The sequence below is a fragment of the Ascaphus truei genome, chromosome 10 (genome assembly GCF_040206685.1).
Source record: "Ascaphus truei isolate aAscTru1 chromosome 10, aAscTru1.hap1, whole genome shotgun sequence".
In the NCBI taxonomy this organism is placed as follows: Eukaryota; Metazoa; Chordata; class Amphibia; order Anura; family Ascaphidae; genus Ascaphus; species Ascaphus truei.
In genome coordinates this window covers 31,154,758-31,173,285 of record NC_134492.1, presented here as the reverse complement: position 1 = coordinate 31,173,285, position 18,528 = coordinate 31,154,758, and the positions used below count along the sequence as shown (strand labels likewise).

Below are 18,528 nucleotides of genomic sequence, written 5' to 3'. Positions count from 1 at the left end.
ATATAGGATGTTTTAAAGCAGCCGTAAACAAAAGTAAACAAAAGTGCTCTTCGATGCACTGGAGGGATAGAAGCAATGTATTGTCATCTTGGGGAGCAGATTGTTTTTTTTTGTCACGTGACATGGAGAATACTCAGAGAAACTATTTTATTTCACTTCAGTAAAGTTATACAGGAGTTACACTGGGTATCTTTATAGAAAGTAACATTTGTAAAACTGGAATCCTTACACTCAAAATTATTAATTTATTCAACTTAATACATTTCCTGCAATGTTGACTTCATGTCACATAGTAGATGAGGTTACAAAATACGTGTTACATTTAGCCACAGATACTTATTCTATCTGTATTTACAGTATACTGATCCAGAGGATGGCAAACAAAACCCCAGTGAAACATTATCCAATGATGTCTTGTAAAGGAAAAAAAATGAATTAATTCCTGACAAAGGCAATCTGATTTCTTCCCAGATAAACATCCTTCCCAAATTTACTTATTTGGTATATCCCTGTCTGCTGTACCGTTTTTCTTTCTAAAAAGATGTCCAACTTATTTTTGTATCTATTGTAGATGTCATCAGTCTCAATGGGTAATGAATTCCACATTTTTAAAGAGGCAGTCCCAAGTGGCACTTAAAAACAAACTATAGATATAGATACAGATATATAGCAGCAGGGACCTGCTGTAGACCTTTTTTTCACTTATGTATACTGTATATGCACTTGTTTATTATCAATATAAACAGCGTTGTCTCCAGCAAGTAAAATTACCAGACACAATATCTACCATCTTAATGTTTGCCCTTGGGGCTTATTTCAGCTAAGGGCCTGGTAGATTCAGGGATGCCAGGGATCTGTTTATTTGGCAGCCAAGTCAAGTCAAAATGCTAATTAGGTTTTAACCATATTTTCTATCAATAAAATGTATCATTTATATTTAGTGGAGGTGGAAGATATCCTCACGGACTCCTTCCAGTTTGAGAAGTCTTTTTTTAAAAAGTGGCAACTGAGTGCATTGCCAAGGGATCCTTTTCTCGTTTAACAGATTATCACAAACAGGAAAGTGTTGCAAATATCTTGCACTGCTGGGAAAGTGTTAAAACCTGCTATAGCAATCAAAGGATGCTCAGTTTATTAAAAATGGGCATTAAAAGTAAAAAAATAAAAATGTATTATCTAATGCTACAAAACTGATTTTTTTAAAAATTTTTTAACTGTCCTTGCTGTGTAAAGAATAGTGATGTACCGGGTACCTGAAAAATACCTGGTAACTGGCAGCAGGGGCTGGGAAATAGTTGGTGTTAACCTGCTGCCGGCGATGGAAGACTGGCGAGGAAGACACTGGCGACATCTGAGATCAGCAGCAGAAGTCCTTGTTCATCCGGCGGGAGCAGCAGGAACAGAGCACACAGCTGATGCCTGTCTGAGCTGGGGAAGCATGTGACTGGAGGAGTGTTCCTATTGGACAGCAGGTTCCTCCCTGGCTGTCCAATAGGAACGCTCCAGCTCTGGTCACATGCTTCCCTAGCTCACACAGGCATCAGTTCTGTGCTCTGTTCCTGCTGCCCCCGCTGGATGAACAAGACCTTCACCTGCTGCCACCGCCACCAGAATGTCAGCTAGTCCCAGATGTCGCGTGGTCATCCTCACCGGTCTTCCATCCCTGCAGGGGAAATCTCATGTTCTCCAAACTTAAGCGAGGACCCTGTGTTTTTTTTTTTTTTTGTACTGCCCTTGGGATGAAGTTCTTTTGAAAGTTCCTTGTATTGTCCCTGAATAAATTTGTATATAATCATATCCCCTTAGATTTGTTTACATTAGAAAAGTGGCATCTAACTTGGTTAATTTCTCCTCTTAAATCAGATTTTCAATCCTCTTTAATTTGGTGGCTCTATTCTGTACTTCTAGTTCATAAATGTATTTATGGACTGGTGCCCAATACTGTAATCAATGTGATTTCAACTTTGTTTTTCCATGCATACAAAAAAAATGACATGTTCAGTAACAAACATGTAAATAAAATGCCTGTACTCAGCACACAGTTTAAGTGAAACCTCTGTGTTTTGTCACTATTCTGTTGCAGAAATTGTATTTGTTATGGTGATGTTTTTTAATTAAAATCAACACAATTTCAGTGCCAAAACGCAAAGACGTTTGACTTAGAACGTGCGGTGCAGGTTGCGGCTGGTGCCTTCTGCACAGACGTGCCGAGCTGTCGGCAACGGCTCCTGCGCATGCGCAGTATGGGAGGCCTCCGAATCCGCGCCAGCTGCCATAACAGCCTCTTCTGCAAGCAGTGACATCACTTCTGGGACTATACTTCCATCTCCAACAAGGCAATTTACTCAAAGGGAAATTTTCATTTGGTATTTGACCGCATAGAAGTTTAATTAAAAAAACAAAAAAAACATTTTGTGCCTTTTCTTGCCATAATGCCTTTGGTCGTAGATACAGTGATGGGGTTTGGCAGTCCAGGGGACCCCATGACCCAGTAGCTATCATTAGCCTGCTTGTTTTTTGTAGGGAATATTGTGATTGAATGCAGTCTGACACTGAAATGGAAGGACTCCTCCCCATCATCAGTGATGGAGCAATCACATGATTGCTTTGGTGAAACAGTCACAAGATCGTGAGTGCCAGAGTAACCATGGCAACCTGGCACTATGACCTCCCCTTCAACTCCAAGGGTTAAATAAGATTTATTTTACCATAAATATGGAGAAATAAATTGCATTAAGGAAAGACAATTGTACCCTCCTGATTCCATGAGGGCCTTAGAGAAGAGCCCCTAGAGCAGTGAGCATATGAAGATACATCTAATTGCAAATAGTAGCCATTTTAAGGCGTTATATCAAGTAATGTTACACTGATTGCCAAGAGTAAAACATTTCATTAGCATCTAATTGTTTTTCCAATGCTGTGGCAACATTCTTTCACCCAAGCTTCCCATGATAGTTCAGTTGCCAATATTACATTTTTAAAATGTTGCTACGACTTGCAAGAAAAAACAAGACTGCTGCAGGGTTTTCACAGCTTTCTATTGGCCACCAGAAGGAGGCTTTACCCAGTGGCCATATTGTTCTGCACAATTCTTGTAAGGGAATGACAAAATTTAAATATTTCAGGAACTGAGGGGTGCCTTGAGTGTCAGTTCAAGGGAACTCCTTGTTTCAAGAAATAAAAGTAAAGCAGCAGCGATTGTGGCTTAAAGTTAATCGACGTTTTGCCTTCAAAATAATTAGATTGGTAGATAACACATATGTATTTGTAAACACGCTTAACAGTTCAGAAAAACAGCCCGCTCTCCCCCCAAAAAATCTGCATTTTCATAACTGATGCAATTTGACTCAATTCATAAATCTGGTTTCCAGTAGTCATAGGTTAAAATGAAGTTCAATATTTAATCTTGAGTTTAAGAAATATGCAGACATTCAGCAGTTGGCGATCTACTGAAATATTTATAGAATTTCAAAGCAATGTATTGTCAAAATTTAACAGCATCTATGACTAACAATGTACCAAAACATACACAAAAGAAAGCATATTCCTTGACAATACCATTCTCAGAATTTCTCTACAAGATAAACATTTAGCTACATCATTGTTAACCATTCTAGTTCAGTGTATGTTAGATATTTCTTTTGTACATTTTCCCGTCTATAAAAATCCTTCCTAGTACATCTTATAGCACTATTCATCAAAATGAATATGGTTATCCACACACCTAGTTTTGAGGATTTAATTTAACCAAAATATGAAGTGTGAAATGCTGATTTTTAGGTAGTGCTTGCACCTGACGTCTTGACCCACAATAATAAAAGGAGTTTTTCCCCTGTATATCCTGTTGGTGTTAAAAAAAAATAAAATAAAAAGTAACACTTAGAAATAAATTTGGGGCACCCTAGGTACTATCCGGATATAAATATCTTGTCTTGAAGAGCCAGCTTCAGCTTTTTGGAACTGGGTATGCATTAAATTGTAGATCAGCAAGTTTGTTGTGAGGGTGTAAACTCAAAGTGGTAATACACAGATAACCGTCTTTGAATTAATAATAGTAACTAGCGGGTTACACCGCTCTTGCTATCAGCTGTAGTTCTGTACCATCGTCACCATTTAGTTGTGGTTTGCTTGTTAGTTTCTCTGTTTCTGTGCTGGTTTGATGAATCAACGCCTGCAAAACAAAAAGCGATTAAAAACTAGCAAAGGCAACAGCTTGTTTTTTAAGTAACGTAACAAACAATTGAGATTAGAAGATATGGCACATTGAGTTTGGTATTAAATCAGAATTACGGCTCAAAAAGTCTGGTAAGTCTGAAAAGAATGATACACCTATTTTGAATATACAGACCAAGATTCACCAAGCGTCAATGTGGAGGTATCGCTCCCCAATCATGCCAGCGGCTATTGACTTGAATAGTAGTTAATGCCAGATCTGAGTGCGATACCCTTCTTCAGCGCTTAGTATAATCTATGGGGGAGATTCATTAACTATTCTCTAAATTAGAAAAATGTCTTTGTAGGTACAGTTTTAACCTATAACATACAACCTACACTGTGACCATTCATTTCTGTTAAATGCTGATCTTAAGTAGAGCTCCCTGTTCTGGCTATCCTATGCTGAGGAAGTGTTTAGAGGGACTTACTGACTGACACCACCAGTAATTATATTTCAAAATTACAGTACATACTGTACTTCGTTATAAAAAAGCAGCAATGGGAAGTTTGGAATGTTACAATATTACAGAAGGTGGATAGTTTAGTGATAAAGCAGCCACATTTGTCTGAACACTTAACGCTAGTACATGTATGACTGATTACTACTGTATTAAGATTACCCTTGTACAGCTCTGCCAAATTCAAAACATTACCGTTGAAATACATTTCATGCAAGCTACATGTTAATTTTTGTGGTTGGGATTATCAAAGACAGCTGGTGTCCAGTTTTGTGCAAACATTAAAATTAATTATAGGCTAAAGCAGTACAATTCCAGGCATTATTGAAATCCCTGCTCTCTGGTTAAAATTCCAGGCATTATTCACTCAGTAATGCCTGGAATTTTTGCAGCTTGCAATGAGAGAGAGTGTAAGTGTATATAGAGGTGATTTAATGTATTTACCATTTTATTTTAATTTAAAAAAAAAAAAAAAATCTATATAACTAGACAAAAGTGTCTTATTTATGAAAAAAAGCCTACATTTAGCCTATAATAGTAATAATCCCCGAAGAACAGGGCATTACTGGCCATGGCTGGGTTAATGTCAACGCTTCTAGCCAGGGCATTATAGGCCAGTAATGCCCTGCTCTGAGGGGATTATTACTTAGCTATAGCCTGCAATTTTACTTAATTTTTTTACTATTTCTCCATCAGTCGTGAAAACATCAGGGAATAAAACACAAAAGCGCACCGAGGGTCAAGATTTAATTAAAACATGTTAGTAGTAGTAACAATAAAAACTTACATATAAGGGTAAGTACATCCAGTATTAAGGTGCAGAGGAAACAGTCTGATGAAGCACAACACTGTGTGAAACGCGTTGCGAAAGCCCTACGGTGCAGCTAGAAGTCAGCCCACAGGTGTACCTACCCCCAGCTGTCCCATTAACAACCAGAGACCCTTCGGCACGCCGGAGTGAGTTTCTCTGGGAAACCGGCATTTGAGGCGGGCTACTATTCACGGGTCCTGCGAGAAGCTGCAACCCGGAAGTAAGAACTATATGGTGCTGAGCCAGGCAGCCCCAGCACGTGGGTCTACCTTGTAAGCCTCTGCACCATCTCTTTATGCCCAGGACACCACCAGGACTGTTTCCTCTGCACCTTAATACTGGATGTACTTACCCTTATATGTAAGTTTTTATTGTTACTACTACTAACATGTTTTAATTAAATCTTGACCCTCGGTGCGCTTTTGTGTTTTATTCCCTGCTGTTGCCCGCGTTTGGAGCCATCCTGCGACGGGACCCGTGGAGGAGGGGTGCCTTCACATCACATCAGCTGCAAGAGGGAAGAGTTGATCCACTACGAGATCCTGTTAGGAAGCAAGAGCGCGGTTTGACTTTCTTATCTACAGTCGTGAAAACATATTTAACTTCGACAATAAAAATAAAATCATAGCAAATCACAAAAAAAATAGTTTGAAATTTCTTCCAACATTTTCAGCAACGAGAAACATTGATGCAATAGACTCCTTTTCTATCTCAGTTTTTTGCTAGGGGAGATGGCATCCTGCGCTGCTATGGAGCTCAGGATGCGATCTGCATTGATAGACAGAAAGGGGATGACTCTCCCATTCCATCATCGTGAGTGCCGTATGGGCCACAGCACTTTGTCCCATCTGGCATTCAAAGTGATAAAGTAGTAAAATACGAGGATTTTCCCCCATCACCTAAATCTGGAAACATGGATGCCCAGTCCTGCCCTATCCTCCAGGTACAAGACATTTATTGGCCAGAGCTAAATGGGTGCTGGATAACACACAAAAGCAGAATCACTCATCGCAACAATGTTCCTCTTAAACCAGTTTTTTTTCCGGTAATAGTAACTAGCAGTAGTCCTGGGATTCTCATCAGTTGAACTGAAAAACAACTTTGCAGATTCATGTGTAAAATTATTCTGCATTGTTGAAACTAAAGGTTTTGTTGGAATATTATTAGAAAGGATTAAATGGCTCCCAATGGATATTAATCAACAAATAACTGTTTCGGGTCACTTACTGAAGTATTGCATTAATAGAGCTTGAACTGTAAAGCAGAAAATGTTAAGTGTGCAACACACCCACCCAGATGAAAACTCTACTCCTTTGAGGCCTGGAATATCGCGTGAGAATTCAGTCATAGCCACACCGTTACATCTCCCCTTTTCTGTACAAAGAGTCTCTGATGAAATGACCTGGCTACATTACATTCCCAGCACAGAATGATTAAAAAGTGCTGGGAACTACTTCCAATTTCTGTGTTGCAAGGTTCACAAGTATTTTGAAACAAAATGTTACACTGAGTTTAGCACAATCTTTGAATGTGTTTGCTGTAATTCTAGCAATCAATTGCTAGGAAAAAAAAAAACATTTACAGAGAATAGGGAGTGGGGTTTAAACATTAAAAACAAAAATGTAGCACGGTTGGGAAGCACTGGAGACACCCATGTTCCAGAGAAAATTAACTTAGGAAAAGTATCGCCAGTTCCTCCTCTCTAGGAGAAACAAAATGGATGTTTAAATCTCCTGCATCATGCAGGCCAAAAGGGAAGTCGCAACATTTCATATTGGTTCGTTTATCCTAGGAGATTTAAACAACCAGGAAGTACCAGCTCCACCTTCCCCAGTATACATCTTGGGAACCATGGTGTCTGGAGCTAAAATTAACAGGGGAGATCCCCTGCTTTCCACCACTGTATATAAATAAAAAACGGTATGATTTCAACTTGGAGTGCACCTTTGAGGTAATATGTAAGGCTTATTTATTCTGCACAAAGTATATACGAATCCTTATTTACCAGCAAGTCTTCTTCCATAAAGTATGGCTTCTCTGCAGATCCATCATTTGTCGCAATGTCCACAGCATAACACAGAAATAGACTTTGCACGACTGTTTCAAACAAAGATAAAAAGCTGTGGGCTACCAAGTAAGCAAAGAAGGCAACTAATAGCAAAGGGATAACCCACACATGTAGTTCACGATGATAATTAAATGCCATGAGACCTCCGAATACCGTGAAACACACCACAAACACCTGCAACAAAGTAAAAATGATAGTTTATAGTGGTGACAAAATTGTTAATAGCTTCTGCAATGTTTACCAGAATGGTCTATTCCAAGAGTGGCCAACTCCAGTCCTCGAGGGCCACCAACAGGTCAGGTTTTAAAGATATCCCTGCTTCAGCACAGTGGGCTCAATGACAGAGGCACCTGTGCCGGAGGCTCCTGGTCTATTCTATAGAACGGTCAACTACTTAGGAAATCTGCCAGTTCCATTTGCTCTACACATTCACATTCTTTACTTATTGGCTTTATTTTTAGATAACTACATCAATTTAAAAACACTTCTATGACAAGAGAATAGGATACCATCTGAAAATATTTGAATATACCTTACCTTTCCAAGAAATATGAGGAAGACACCAGAGCAGTTCAGCGATGAGATGTAGTGAGGATTTTTTAACATAAGACTGTAGGCTTCCTTTGCAGAGGTACAAAAATGTGTCCCATTTATTATTGTTGCCGTATAAGCATTCTAAAGATGCAAGAGACAAAATCGTTAATAGGGTTTTGCCTAAATGAAAGCTTCTGAAATGGTTGTCAGGCACTTGCACACAAAAAACACAACATATCTTATTTGCATAACTCGTGTCTAACTACTGTGCCATGATTATAGGTCATTTGAATACCAAAGTTTTTTTTTTTTAACACTTAAGTTGCTCGCAGGTGCAAGGACGGTAAATGCATTACTGAATTATACTCTGGAAGAAACAGATTTAGTGAATTTTCAGGTACATAAAGCTTTTCATGCAGGCGTTTAACCATGCAACAAGTTTAAACTAAACAAGAACTGTCAAAGGTGCAACCACAGCAGACAGTTGGTTAAACTAGAATATTAAAAAATATATATATTGAATCTATTTTGTAGCTCTAACATCATCTTAACAAGAATTAAAAATGCATAATGAAGAGATAAGTTAGTATTGCTTTGAATATTATAGAGTTTGTAGACAAAAACGTAGATTTAATGTAATGTCCTCTCTGTTCTCTAACGCACTGGGATGTACAGATATTTTTCTTTAAAAGGAATTAGAGGTATTTTATCAAAGTGCGTAAGACTTGGGCATTTCAATCTGGGTATGAAAGCGAGATGGGAAGTTACAATGTTTGAGTTTCCAGTCTGTAAGCAGACTACTATGATTTGATTTCAGCTGTGAGAAATACTGTAAGTCAGGGGTGGTCAATTCCTGTCCTCAAGGCCCACCAACTGGTCAGGTTTTAAGGATATCCCTGCTTCAGCTCAGGTGGCTCAGTCATTGAGGGAGAGAGAGACCCAAAGGAAATGGAGACAGCACGCTGTAGTAATCCAAAAAATTGTATATTACATATAAAATGGCACACACAGAGACCCAACGTTTCGCTCCTCAAAGAGGGACCTTCTTCAGGGGAGTGCAGACAAACAATGACGGAAACCAAAATATATAGCCCAAACCCCAGTGCTGACACAGAAATGCAATTAAATAATCACAATCCCAGCGAATCCAACATCCCCGGCAGTCTCCGACTAGTGAGTTGTAGAGGGTATCAAGTTTGCTGAGGCGAGTTTGGGGTGCCGTTCCATATACTATGTCCCCATAGTCTATCATTGGCATCAGCATCCGCTGTGCGATGTGCTTTCTGACCAGCAGACTTAGGGAGGATTTGTTCCTATAGTACACCTAGTTTGGCATGGGTTTTTGATGTCGGTATCAATGTGCACCCCAAATGTTAAATGGGATTCAAACCATATGCCTAAATATTTGAGACTAGTAACAGGGGCTAGGATAGTATTAGAGTTGCTTCTGATCTGTAGGTCCTTCATTGGGAGCTTTAAAAATTTAGCATTGGTCCCAATAGTGGGCAGTGTCAAGTATATTATTATGGCTCCTGATCTTGCACTATATTGTTATTTTGTTAATCCTCTTGTGCCAAAAGCATTCTAAAAAAAGAAAATATGTAAAGTAGTAAAATTTAAAAATATTATGAAATTAGCTTTTTCCTTTTCAAAATCTCCTCAATACGGGATTCTTCCCGAAAAGAGAATTAAATCACTTGCTAGATTTGTTTTAATCAGCAGTCTCATCTTTTTATACACAATAGAAGTTGTACAGTTTACATTGACAGGAAGCTAGTATAAATAGAGATATCACTACAGATTTAATCTTTCATGTAATTTACTTGCTTATTTTTTTATAATGACAAGTTTCTTTTCTCGATGTGTGAGAAATGTTTTTCTGTACAAGAAAGAGAATCCTTATAGCAATGGTCATTAATACCATGGGAAGAATATATTTCTTCCTTTTATACTAAGCATTATCTACACCAGGGGTGAGCAAACTTTTTATGCCGAGCCCCCCTTTTCATCCATGACATTTCTTGGGCTCCCCCAGCCTGATGTAATCAAAATCACATGACGTCAGTGCACGTGAGCTCGTTCAGCCAATAAGGGCGAACCAGCTTCGTGACGCGTCCGCCACGAGTCTACAATCTCCTGCAGCCAAGTTAACAAATCGCTTGGGATGCAGGAGTGCGCGCAGGCAGTATACTAGTATTGGATCACGATCTGTTTATTTTATTGTTTGCTGGTATCTGGTAATATGTTTTTCTGGTGCACAAAGGCAATCCATTTGGGGGGGCATTCATCCACCTCTTTGCTACCTCCCTTCCCTCTCCCCTCTTTTTTCCCTTTCTCCCATTTGCTTTCCCCAGTGTCATCCACTCCTACCTACCAGTATTATGTATTACTTATTTATTTCCGTTTTAAATGTTGTGTTTTTACTTTTTTTAAATTATTTATTACATTTATAGCATCATTGACAGTTGCAGCCTAGCCTTTCACCTTTCAGCTGTGCAGAGGATCCTGGGAATCCGGTAGCCAGTGGAGGAGAGCAGGTCCAGAGCGCTTTGCAGGGCAGACACGGAAGGAGGGGTGTTTGATGTCACTGCGCTGGGGTGTGCTCCTCCTCTGGCTTCTTTGGAGCCATTTCTCTTCAGCCGCCGTACCTCTGCAGCCCCCGTGCACACCATGATGTTGGCTGCCAGCACCGACCACCCGCCCACCGCATGTTTTGGCATTTGCTGACCCGCAGACACCAGATTTCGCCGCCCGTCGCAACATTTTTTGGGGGCGGACGGCGCGGTCAGTTGCACGAGGCCTTTGCAACCTCTACTTACCAAGATTCAGCCGGCTTCAGGACGCATTCCCATGGGAACGTGAAGTCAATGAAGCCGCGGGTGATGTCACACGACCCTGCAGCGTCATTTGACGCCCCACCGAGGCAAGGGGGGGGGAGGGGCGCGTGAGAACAGAGGACAGCAGGCAGGGATGTGCAGCAACAAAAGTTTACGCCCTCCTGATCTATACTATGTCTATATAACATTTTTAAAATCCTGATTAAATATATTTAATGGTTATATGGGAACCTGGCTTTCCTATTTTCGCTGTAATTTGCAGTGAAGACATTAAACCTTGCTTTAAGCTGCAGACCAAGCAATATCCTACGTGTTTTTTTATTTTTTATTTTAATAAATCAGTTCTGTACTATGAGAAAATACTTCTAGCATTTATTTTTAAAACAACTCTGAATGACATTTTTAATGTATTATAATGTAATGCATATGAAATTGTAATGTATAATGTTTCTATAGCAACTATTTACAAAGTCACCTCCCCTTCCTCTTCTGAAACAGGCTCTGGCACACCCTTTTTAAGCCCTGCCCCCTCTCTAGCAGTGCACCAATTGTATCTAGTGACTGCCTGGTCACATGATCTCCCCCATAGAACGTTGCGTCTTTGGCCTCTTCTGCTGCACTGACAACCATTTAGTGAGCCCCTGAGTCGAATTTTCGCAGATTGACCACAGGACAACAGATCGATCGGCAACTTAGCTAATTAATTATCATGGTGTGGATTGTATTGATGCACATATAAAAGGTGGGGAGAAAAAAAAAAAGGCTGCTGCTTTAAAGGGCAGAAAAGGTGACAACCTCCATAAACCAGTTCTATGATTAAACATTTTAAAACTGGTTAATACAAAAGGTTGCTGGCTTTGTACTTCAGTAATTCAGACTTGGCTGTAAAAGTTGCTCTATAAACCTTATGGGATAAAATATAACACCCATATTTTTAGCTTCTGTCATCATTGACTGATAATGATCATCACAGTTTAACAAATAAAATCCCCAAATGTTGCTACTAACACATTGATTCTCTTGGGTACACCGCTTTAATATATACTTTATTTAAATGTATAGAACTAGTTTTATGAAACAATTATTACAACTGTTGCTAGTACAGAGAATTTAAAGGGACATTCACAGAACAGGATAAAAATGTAAACTGATGAATGTAAGATTCAAAATCACTCAAACTAAAATATTTACATATTAGTTTCTTGAAAAAAATAATCTGTGTATTTTTATTGGTCCGATGTAATGCAAATCTGAATCGAATCCAATGTTTTAGATTGTCTCTGCATTGATTGGTTTACAATGGGTGTAAATACTTTAAACAAAACAATATGTTTGGATTGATAATTTGCCTGTAGATACAAGAGTTCAAAGTCTTAGTATGAAATAAGTCAAGTTTAAAAAAGCATTAGTCAACTACATTTAAACAAGTAAACATTCCATTGTAGTTCGTTCACTTTGGTCCTAGGAGAATTACTCAAGCATGCAATTAAAAGTCTTTAAATCTGCCAGTGTACAAAAAATTGCTGAAACAAAAATATGGTATTTTGCTATTAAAGTGAACTAAATCATAATATTATTTCTACGGTGAGTACTCTACAATTAATGTACAACACTGAAGTTCACTGTCTCCGTTTGGCTGCATTCTGCATTTTCCAATGACATTCATAAAGGTTAGAACACAGGTGGTTAAGCTCTGCCTTTGAGCCCAATCATGCTTTTCATTGAACATATTTGCAAGCGTATGGTGAAGGCCAAAAAGCAGTACTTTGAGTCTTCTATAAACAATGAACTGCCCAGTCCAGTTGTTCCAAAATGGTAGGCTGTTGAGCTTCCCTAGATTAAATCTCCAGGGATAGTTCAGTCATAAAGAAATTGAGATGTGTTTGCTATTTGCAGGGATTATTGATCAGAGGATAGTTCAGATCTCTCTGATCCTTTAAATAATAAACTATCTCTGGAAACTAAATACATTGCAACTGCAATTTGAAAGGGGGGTATAAGAACAACTGGTGCTATGGGGGGCAACCTTGTGTGCATTAGAATTACTGTTCGCTAAACTTCACAGAGTTTGGTGGATGAGGACCAGTATAAATGTGCAAACAAGTGTATTACGCACTGAGAGCAACAATACAGAATGCTTTGCCGTCTAGTCACTGAGAAGGCCATTTGAACAGTTATTTTGATACTTCAGTGACTCCATTGTACATAAGGGTCTAGAATGTTATTTGTAATGATGAGTTGAAGGAACAGATATAATATACCTTTGTAAGTAGGTAAACCAGACTGACGTGTACTGAGTATATTTGATGTATTATGTACTGATCTCACGTCTGCCAACAGTGTGTGAGAGCTGCCAACGTGTACTTTTACTACCTGATCACCATTGGTTTGACAGGTATATTTGGACACCCACTAGCTCCAGAGTTTGCGTGTGGTTAAAGCTCATAACACGCAGTCAGTTAGTACTACCTACTGGGTGGTTTTATCAGTCTTACATGGGTGTACGCTGAAATCTTTTCATTACAATGATGTTCCAAGAAAATGCCCACTGAATCATTATCTTTAGGTCCTTTGCACAACCCTTCAGCATGCTATGTACTTCAATTACATCTCTTGTGCTTATATCATATGAGAGAAAAAAGGACCCAGTCTTCCAGCACTCTGTCACAACAAATGTAGAATTGTAAAATTAAAATACTTTATTTATAACCAAGAATAAAAAATAGGGTGTTAAAACGTAATTAAACGGTGTATTATAACAGCACTTGACTGTATCCTTCATAACCCATCCGAGGTAAGGTGGGTAGATATAGTAATAAGATCCCTTATAGATATTCGGGATCAAGGCGCTATCTGTTATAGCTTCCTAAAAGATATAGGAGATGGGTCTATTGGAGCTCACTTAGAGGTTGATCTCAGTATTGGTGTATCAGTGCATGTGTTACGCACTCAAATGATATACCAATAATGTAAGCGTTCTATGGCATAGTAAGCGACAGGTTAGACCATATCTGCCCCTGCTTGAAATAGCGCTGCTCGCTTGATAATCTCGCTAACATTAAAGGTGCTAGGTCTATGGTGGAATCATATTGTGCCCACAAATGAAATAAAGCGCAGGCTAATAAGCAAACAAAAGGTAAGGTATAATTCCGTTGGCATTGATCAGGTGTGTATTTGATATACCATGGACACCTATACTGCAGAAAAGTAATTGATGCAGACCACCATATGTGCTGCTGATATGTCGTAGGATTTATGGGTGTGCTCTTAATCCACAGGGCTCACCTATATTATCAGTTGAGTATGGCTGCATCAATATTGAGCTTAATGGTGCAATGTGATTACCAGTCATACATTAGCCATTCTGTTTGAATCCACATAAATACACCTAGTGCACATTCATAGTCACTGATCCCAGGGCTGGGTGATATGGTGCATAAAGGAGGCGGCTAATGTTAAAGTAACCTCCACTATAATTGTGGTGGCTAGAGCTGGTATCAACGCTGTTAACTGCGCTTTATTTCATTTGTGGGCACAATATGATTCCACCATAGACCTAGCACCTTTAATGTTAGCGAGATTATCAAGCGAGCAGCGCTATTTCAAGCAGGGGCAGATATGGTCTAACCTGTCGCTTACTATGCCATAGAACGCTTACATTATTGGTATATCATTTGAGTGCGTAACACATGCACTGATACACCAATACTGAGATCAACCTCTAAGTGAGCTCTAATAGACCCATCTCCTATATCTTTTAGGAAGCTATAACAGATAGCGCCTTGATCCCGAATATCTATAAGGGATCTTATTACTATATCTACCCACCTTACCTCGGATGGGTTATGAAGGATACAGTCAAGTGATGTTATAATACACCGTTTAATTACGTTTTAACACCCTATTTTTTATTCTTGGTTATAAATAAAGTATTTTAATTTTACAATTCTACATTTGTTGTGACAGAGTGCTGGAAGACTGGGTCCTTTTTTCTCTCATATGATATAATCAGTCTCCATCCAGTCAGCACCTCACTGTGGTTAGCATAAGCTGTGCGGGTTTTTTCTGTGTGTATCTCTTGTGCTTATAAAGTGATGGAAACAAAACATTTTGGAAACAATTCAAGTGAGATGCAACATATGCTGATAAACTGTTTTCATCTTATGAATCATGGTGTAATCGTAGTGTGGATATTTTGTGTTTGTATGCTGCAGCTGTTATGTACGTGCAGTATCTTGCAATTGAAATACATATTTTACATTCTTTATCAAAACAGAGAAATCTGTGAGAAGTGTATTTAAAAAAAGATAAACAACGGGATAAAGTATAGACCTGTTTTATTTATAGTGTTAAATAGTTGAAGTCAAATCCTTGCAAAATGTTTTTAAAGGTTAAAATGGAGTGTGGCATGAAATACTGTAAAATGTCTAGTTCCCACTACAACAACTCAGGATTACTGTCCACAAAAAGATTTCAAAACAGATTTTTTTTTTTACTGACCTAAAAAAATAAATTTATTTTAATATAAAATAGAGACCCATGACAGTAAAAAAAAAAAAAAACATTAAAAAAATTTGCGTGTATGCTCTAGCGTCTAGCTCATCCAGCATCTAGTACTTTTTTTTTTTTTTTAAGCAATGCATAATCCCCACATCAAATTTCTTACTAATGTATTTACAATCATGTAGGCTGAATTTTAAAGAAACAAGCATCACAAACACTTGGGCTTTAATATTTTTCTTTAACAAGTTAATAGGCTAAGAGACTAGCAATGTGCAACTTTTATTAACCCCCTTTTATTTAAGTTTGATATTATGTGAGTAGGTGGGTTTGTCTCAGCTCCTGTGGCAGTCTAAAAATGGGCTCTAAATAAATATCTTGGAATAGAACTGATTTTTGCTGCTCAATTCTTGATCCAGTATAGTTAAAATGTTAAGTCCTCCACTGCTAGGGTAATATCATATTATCATTTTATGGCAATCCAACTACTGCTTTATATTAGAGGTAGCAATGTTGTAGTGACATATAGATAATATGCAGATATTCTTCGCTTTACTTTGGAATACAAAACACGTACAATTGGTCAAGACCACATTTTGATCAGGCTGTGCACATGCATTCCAGAGTTATATATTTAATATAACTTTCTCACTGGGACTTTCACATGCACTGCAAATAAACACAGTTTAGTAAAACACTACTGTGTCCTTGACATTACAAACGATTAAATGTCAAGAGTTCAGGAAATGCTGAAGGCTCGCAGGCAAACAGCCAAGATTTTCCTAGTGGAGCTTTTTCTTTTTAGGACACCGCCTGCTCGACTGGAATAAATCGCTGCATTGTACGACAGCTGAATTCAGGGCTCAGTTTAAGGATTCGCAGTAACAATACGAGTCACGGAAGAAAATGATAACCATGGCAACATAGACTTAAAAACAACCAATGGATAAAAAGGAATGATGGTTTTATACTGATGGCTTTTCTTGGATTTAAATCTTTCCTACTGGAGGAGGCTGTAGAGATGATGCTGCAGGCCACCCCCAAAGGGCGGGTGTATAACCCTATTGCTGCCAGGTGGCCCTACAACCCATTGCACCGAAGGCCCTCTGGCAGCGAAATGGTTAAAGTTTAAACAGGTTCTCTTCAAATTAAAACCACAAATTAGAGGAATAATCATTGACTAAATAATTTGTTTCTGGCACTGAAAGATAGATGGATATTAAATTACCGTACATGTTAAATTTAAGTGAAGTGAAAAGTCAAGCACCTTAAAAGAACTCCTACCAGTTTAAAGAGAGAAAAAATACTCTAATATTCCACAATTTAAGTTGCGAATTGTTGGTATTCTTGCTGTTTTATAAATTGTTTTTAACGCACCAGTACAAAAATTAATCGGATTACAAAAAACAAAGGGCTAAATAAATTCAATGGACCTACAATTTTGTGTGTAAATCAAAATACTTGTTATTCTGTCTAAGGCCTCACCATGGGTAAAAGCGAGCGCGCTGGCGCTCAAGCGCTGTAAGGCGCTCAAGCGCTGTAAGGCGCTCATATTGCTCGGGCGATTCCTGGCCAGCTAGTTGCGCGCGTAGGGGAGTGTGCCCATGACCAGTTCACCCACATTGGCTGAACCGCGCACGTGACCAGGGCAAGAGCGACCAATACCAAATTTTTTTTCTCAGCAAGCATCGCGCCTCCCCACGCTCACGCGCAGTATGGACGGGGTGATTGCATTTCATTGTTTTGATCTCACCCTGGACAACGCCTACTGTAGTGATTTAGTGGACCTGGGAGTAACTAAAGTTTTAATACTTTGCCCATTTAACACATTTATTATTTCACTTTATTTCACTGACTTACAGTTCGCTTTCTCTTCTGTACATTACTGTTCTCAATTTGAACTAGTTTAAGCCGTGGCGAGCGCGCGCGTGACGTCACATGCGTCATTAGCTGCAGCGATTTGTGGCCTGGGTAGACGCGATGGGGATGCGTGCCGGCGGCGTGGCCGTGATATCACAGAGCTGATTCACCCTCATTGGGCGAACCGCTCACGTGATCCGGCATTTGCATCGCAGAAATCACATTTATTTGATTCTTTGTGAGCCGCATCGTGCTGCCGCATGCCACGCACGGTCTATGGCTGCGATCATTGCCTTAAGGCATTTTGATCACGCTGCGTGCGCGGTTACTCACACAGTCGCGCTCACCCTGGCCACGGCCGTAGCTAGATGTGTTTATGCAAAGAAAAGAAATAAAAGAAATAAAAATGTTTGTGCTTTTTGATAACCAAATGGAGAGTGCTAGTGACCTATTGACCCATTGTTGTGAATTCCTTGCTACACAGGGATCACGTTATACAGCTCACTCCTGAGCACAGGTTACACAATAGACTGAAATAGGGGCCTGAAGAGCCTTACCTGACAATGGCCCTTTATTCTGTAGAGTGAATTTGCACAAAAAGACCCATTGAAGTCTATGGGGCTTTCCGTGTGATTGCACCGGATCAGTGCTTTTCACACATTACAGAATAAACCAATATGGGAAAGAAAAGGGAAAGGATGTGCTTTCGCATAAAGTCCTTCAATCATATGACATGTGAATTTCAACTGTATGTTTCTTTTATATGTGCAGAGTCGTGCTTTACAAGGCATCTTGTCATTTTTAAATAGCAAATAAATGAAGTCTGGTGTATACAATAGTAACAGTCAAAGTAACAAAAAATAAATAAAAAAAGACCAATCATGAAAGTTAGACTAGTTAGGTATGACTGCAAAACACATTTTGACTCCAATAAATTTGAATTTAAAACTAATAAAGCATTGGCACATGGAATTCACATGCTTTTTTTCTACATTGGTTTAATCACTATTGGTTTGTCACTCTTCTATAGGGCTGAAGCACATAGTTACAAGCATTCATTATACATCTTTGTCCAAGTAGGTGTTATACAACATGGTAGATGCCCTGCTGTAACCTTGCATGTCACTTCTAGCCATTCATCAATCTGTGACCCACACACAATGCTTCCCCTTCCGAAAGAGTTCCTCTGAGGGAGTGCATCCGAAGGAGTGTAGGAACCTTATTACAGACCATCTGCCATAATGT

The 18,528-nt window shown here is 39.0% G+C and overlaps 1 protein-coding gene across 2 annotated transcripts in view; it reads right to left on the bottom strand.

The window, feature by feature from the left end:
• Positions 1–1,675: 1,675 nt before the first annotated feature.
• The window catches only part of SLC44A3 (solute carrier family 44 member 3), a 47,181-nt gene continuing 30,328 nt past the window's right edge, over positions 1,676–18,528 (bottom strand). For both annotated transcript variants that reach the window (XM_075616454.1, XM_075616453.1), the window contains exons 13-15: positions 8,090–8,227; positions 7,490–7,726; positions 1,676–4,171 (exon numbers count right to left, since the gene is read on the bottom strand). In XM_075616454.1, the coding sequence (XP_075472569.1) occupies positions 4,067–4,171; positions 7,490–7,726; positions 8,090–8,227 (480 nt within the window). In that variant the 3' untranslated portion in view covers positions 1,676–4,066. The remainder of the gene's footprint in view (positions 4,172–7,489; positions 7,727–8,089; positions 8,228–18,528) is intronic.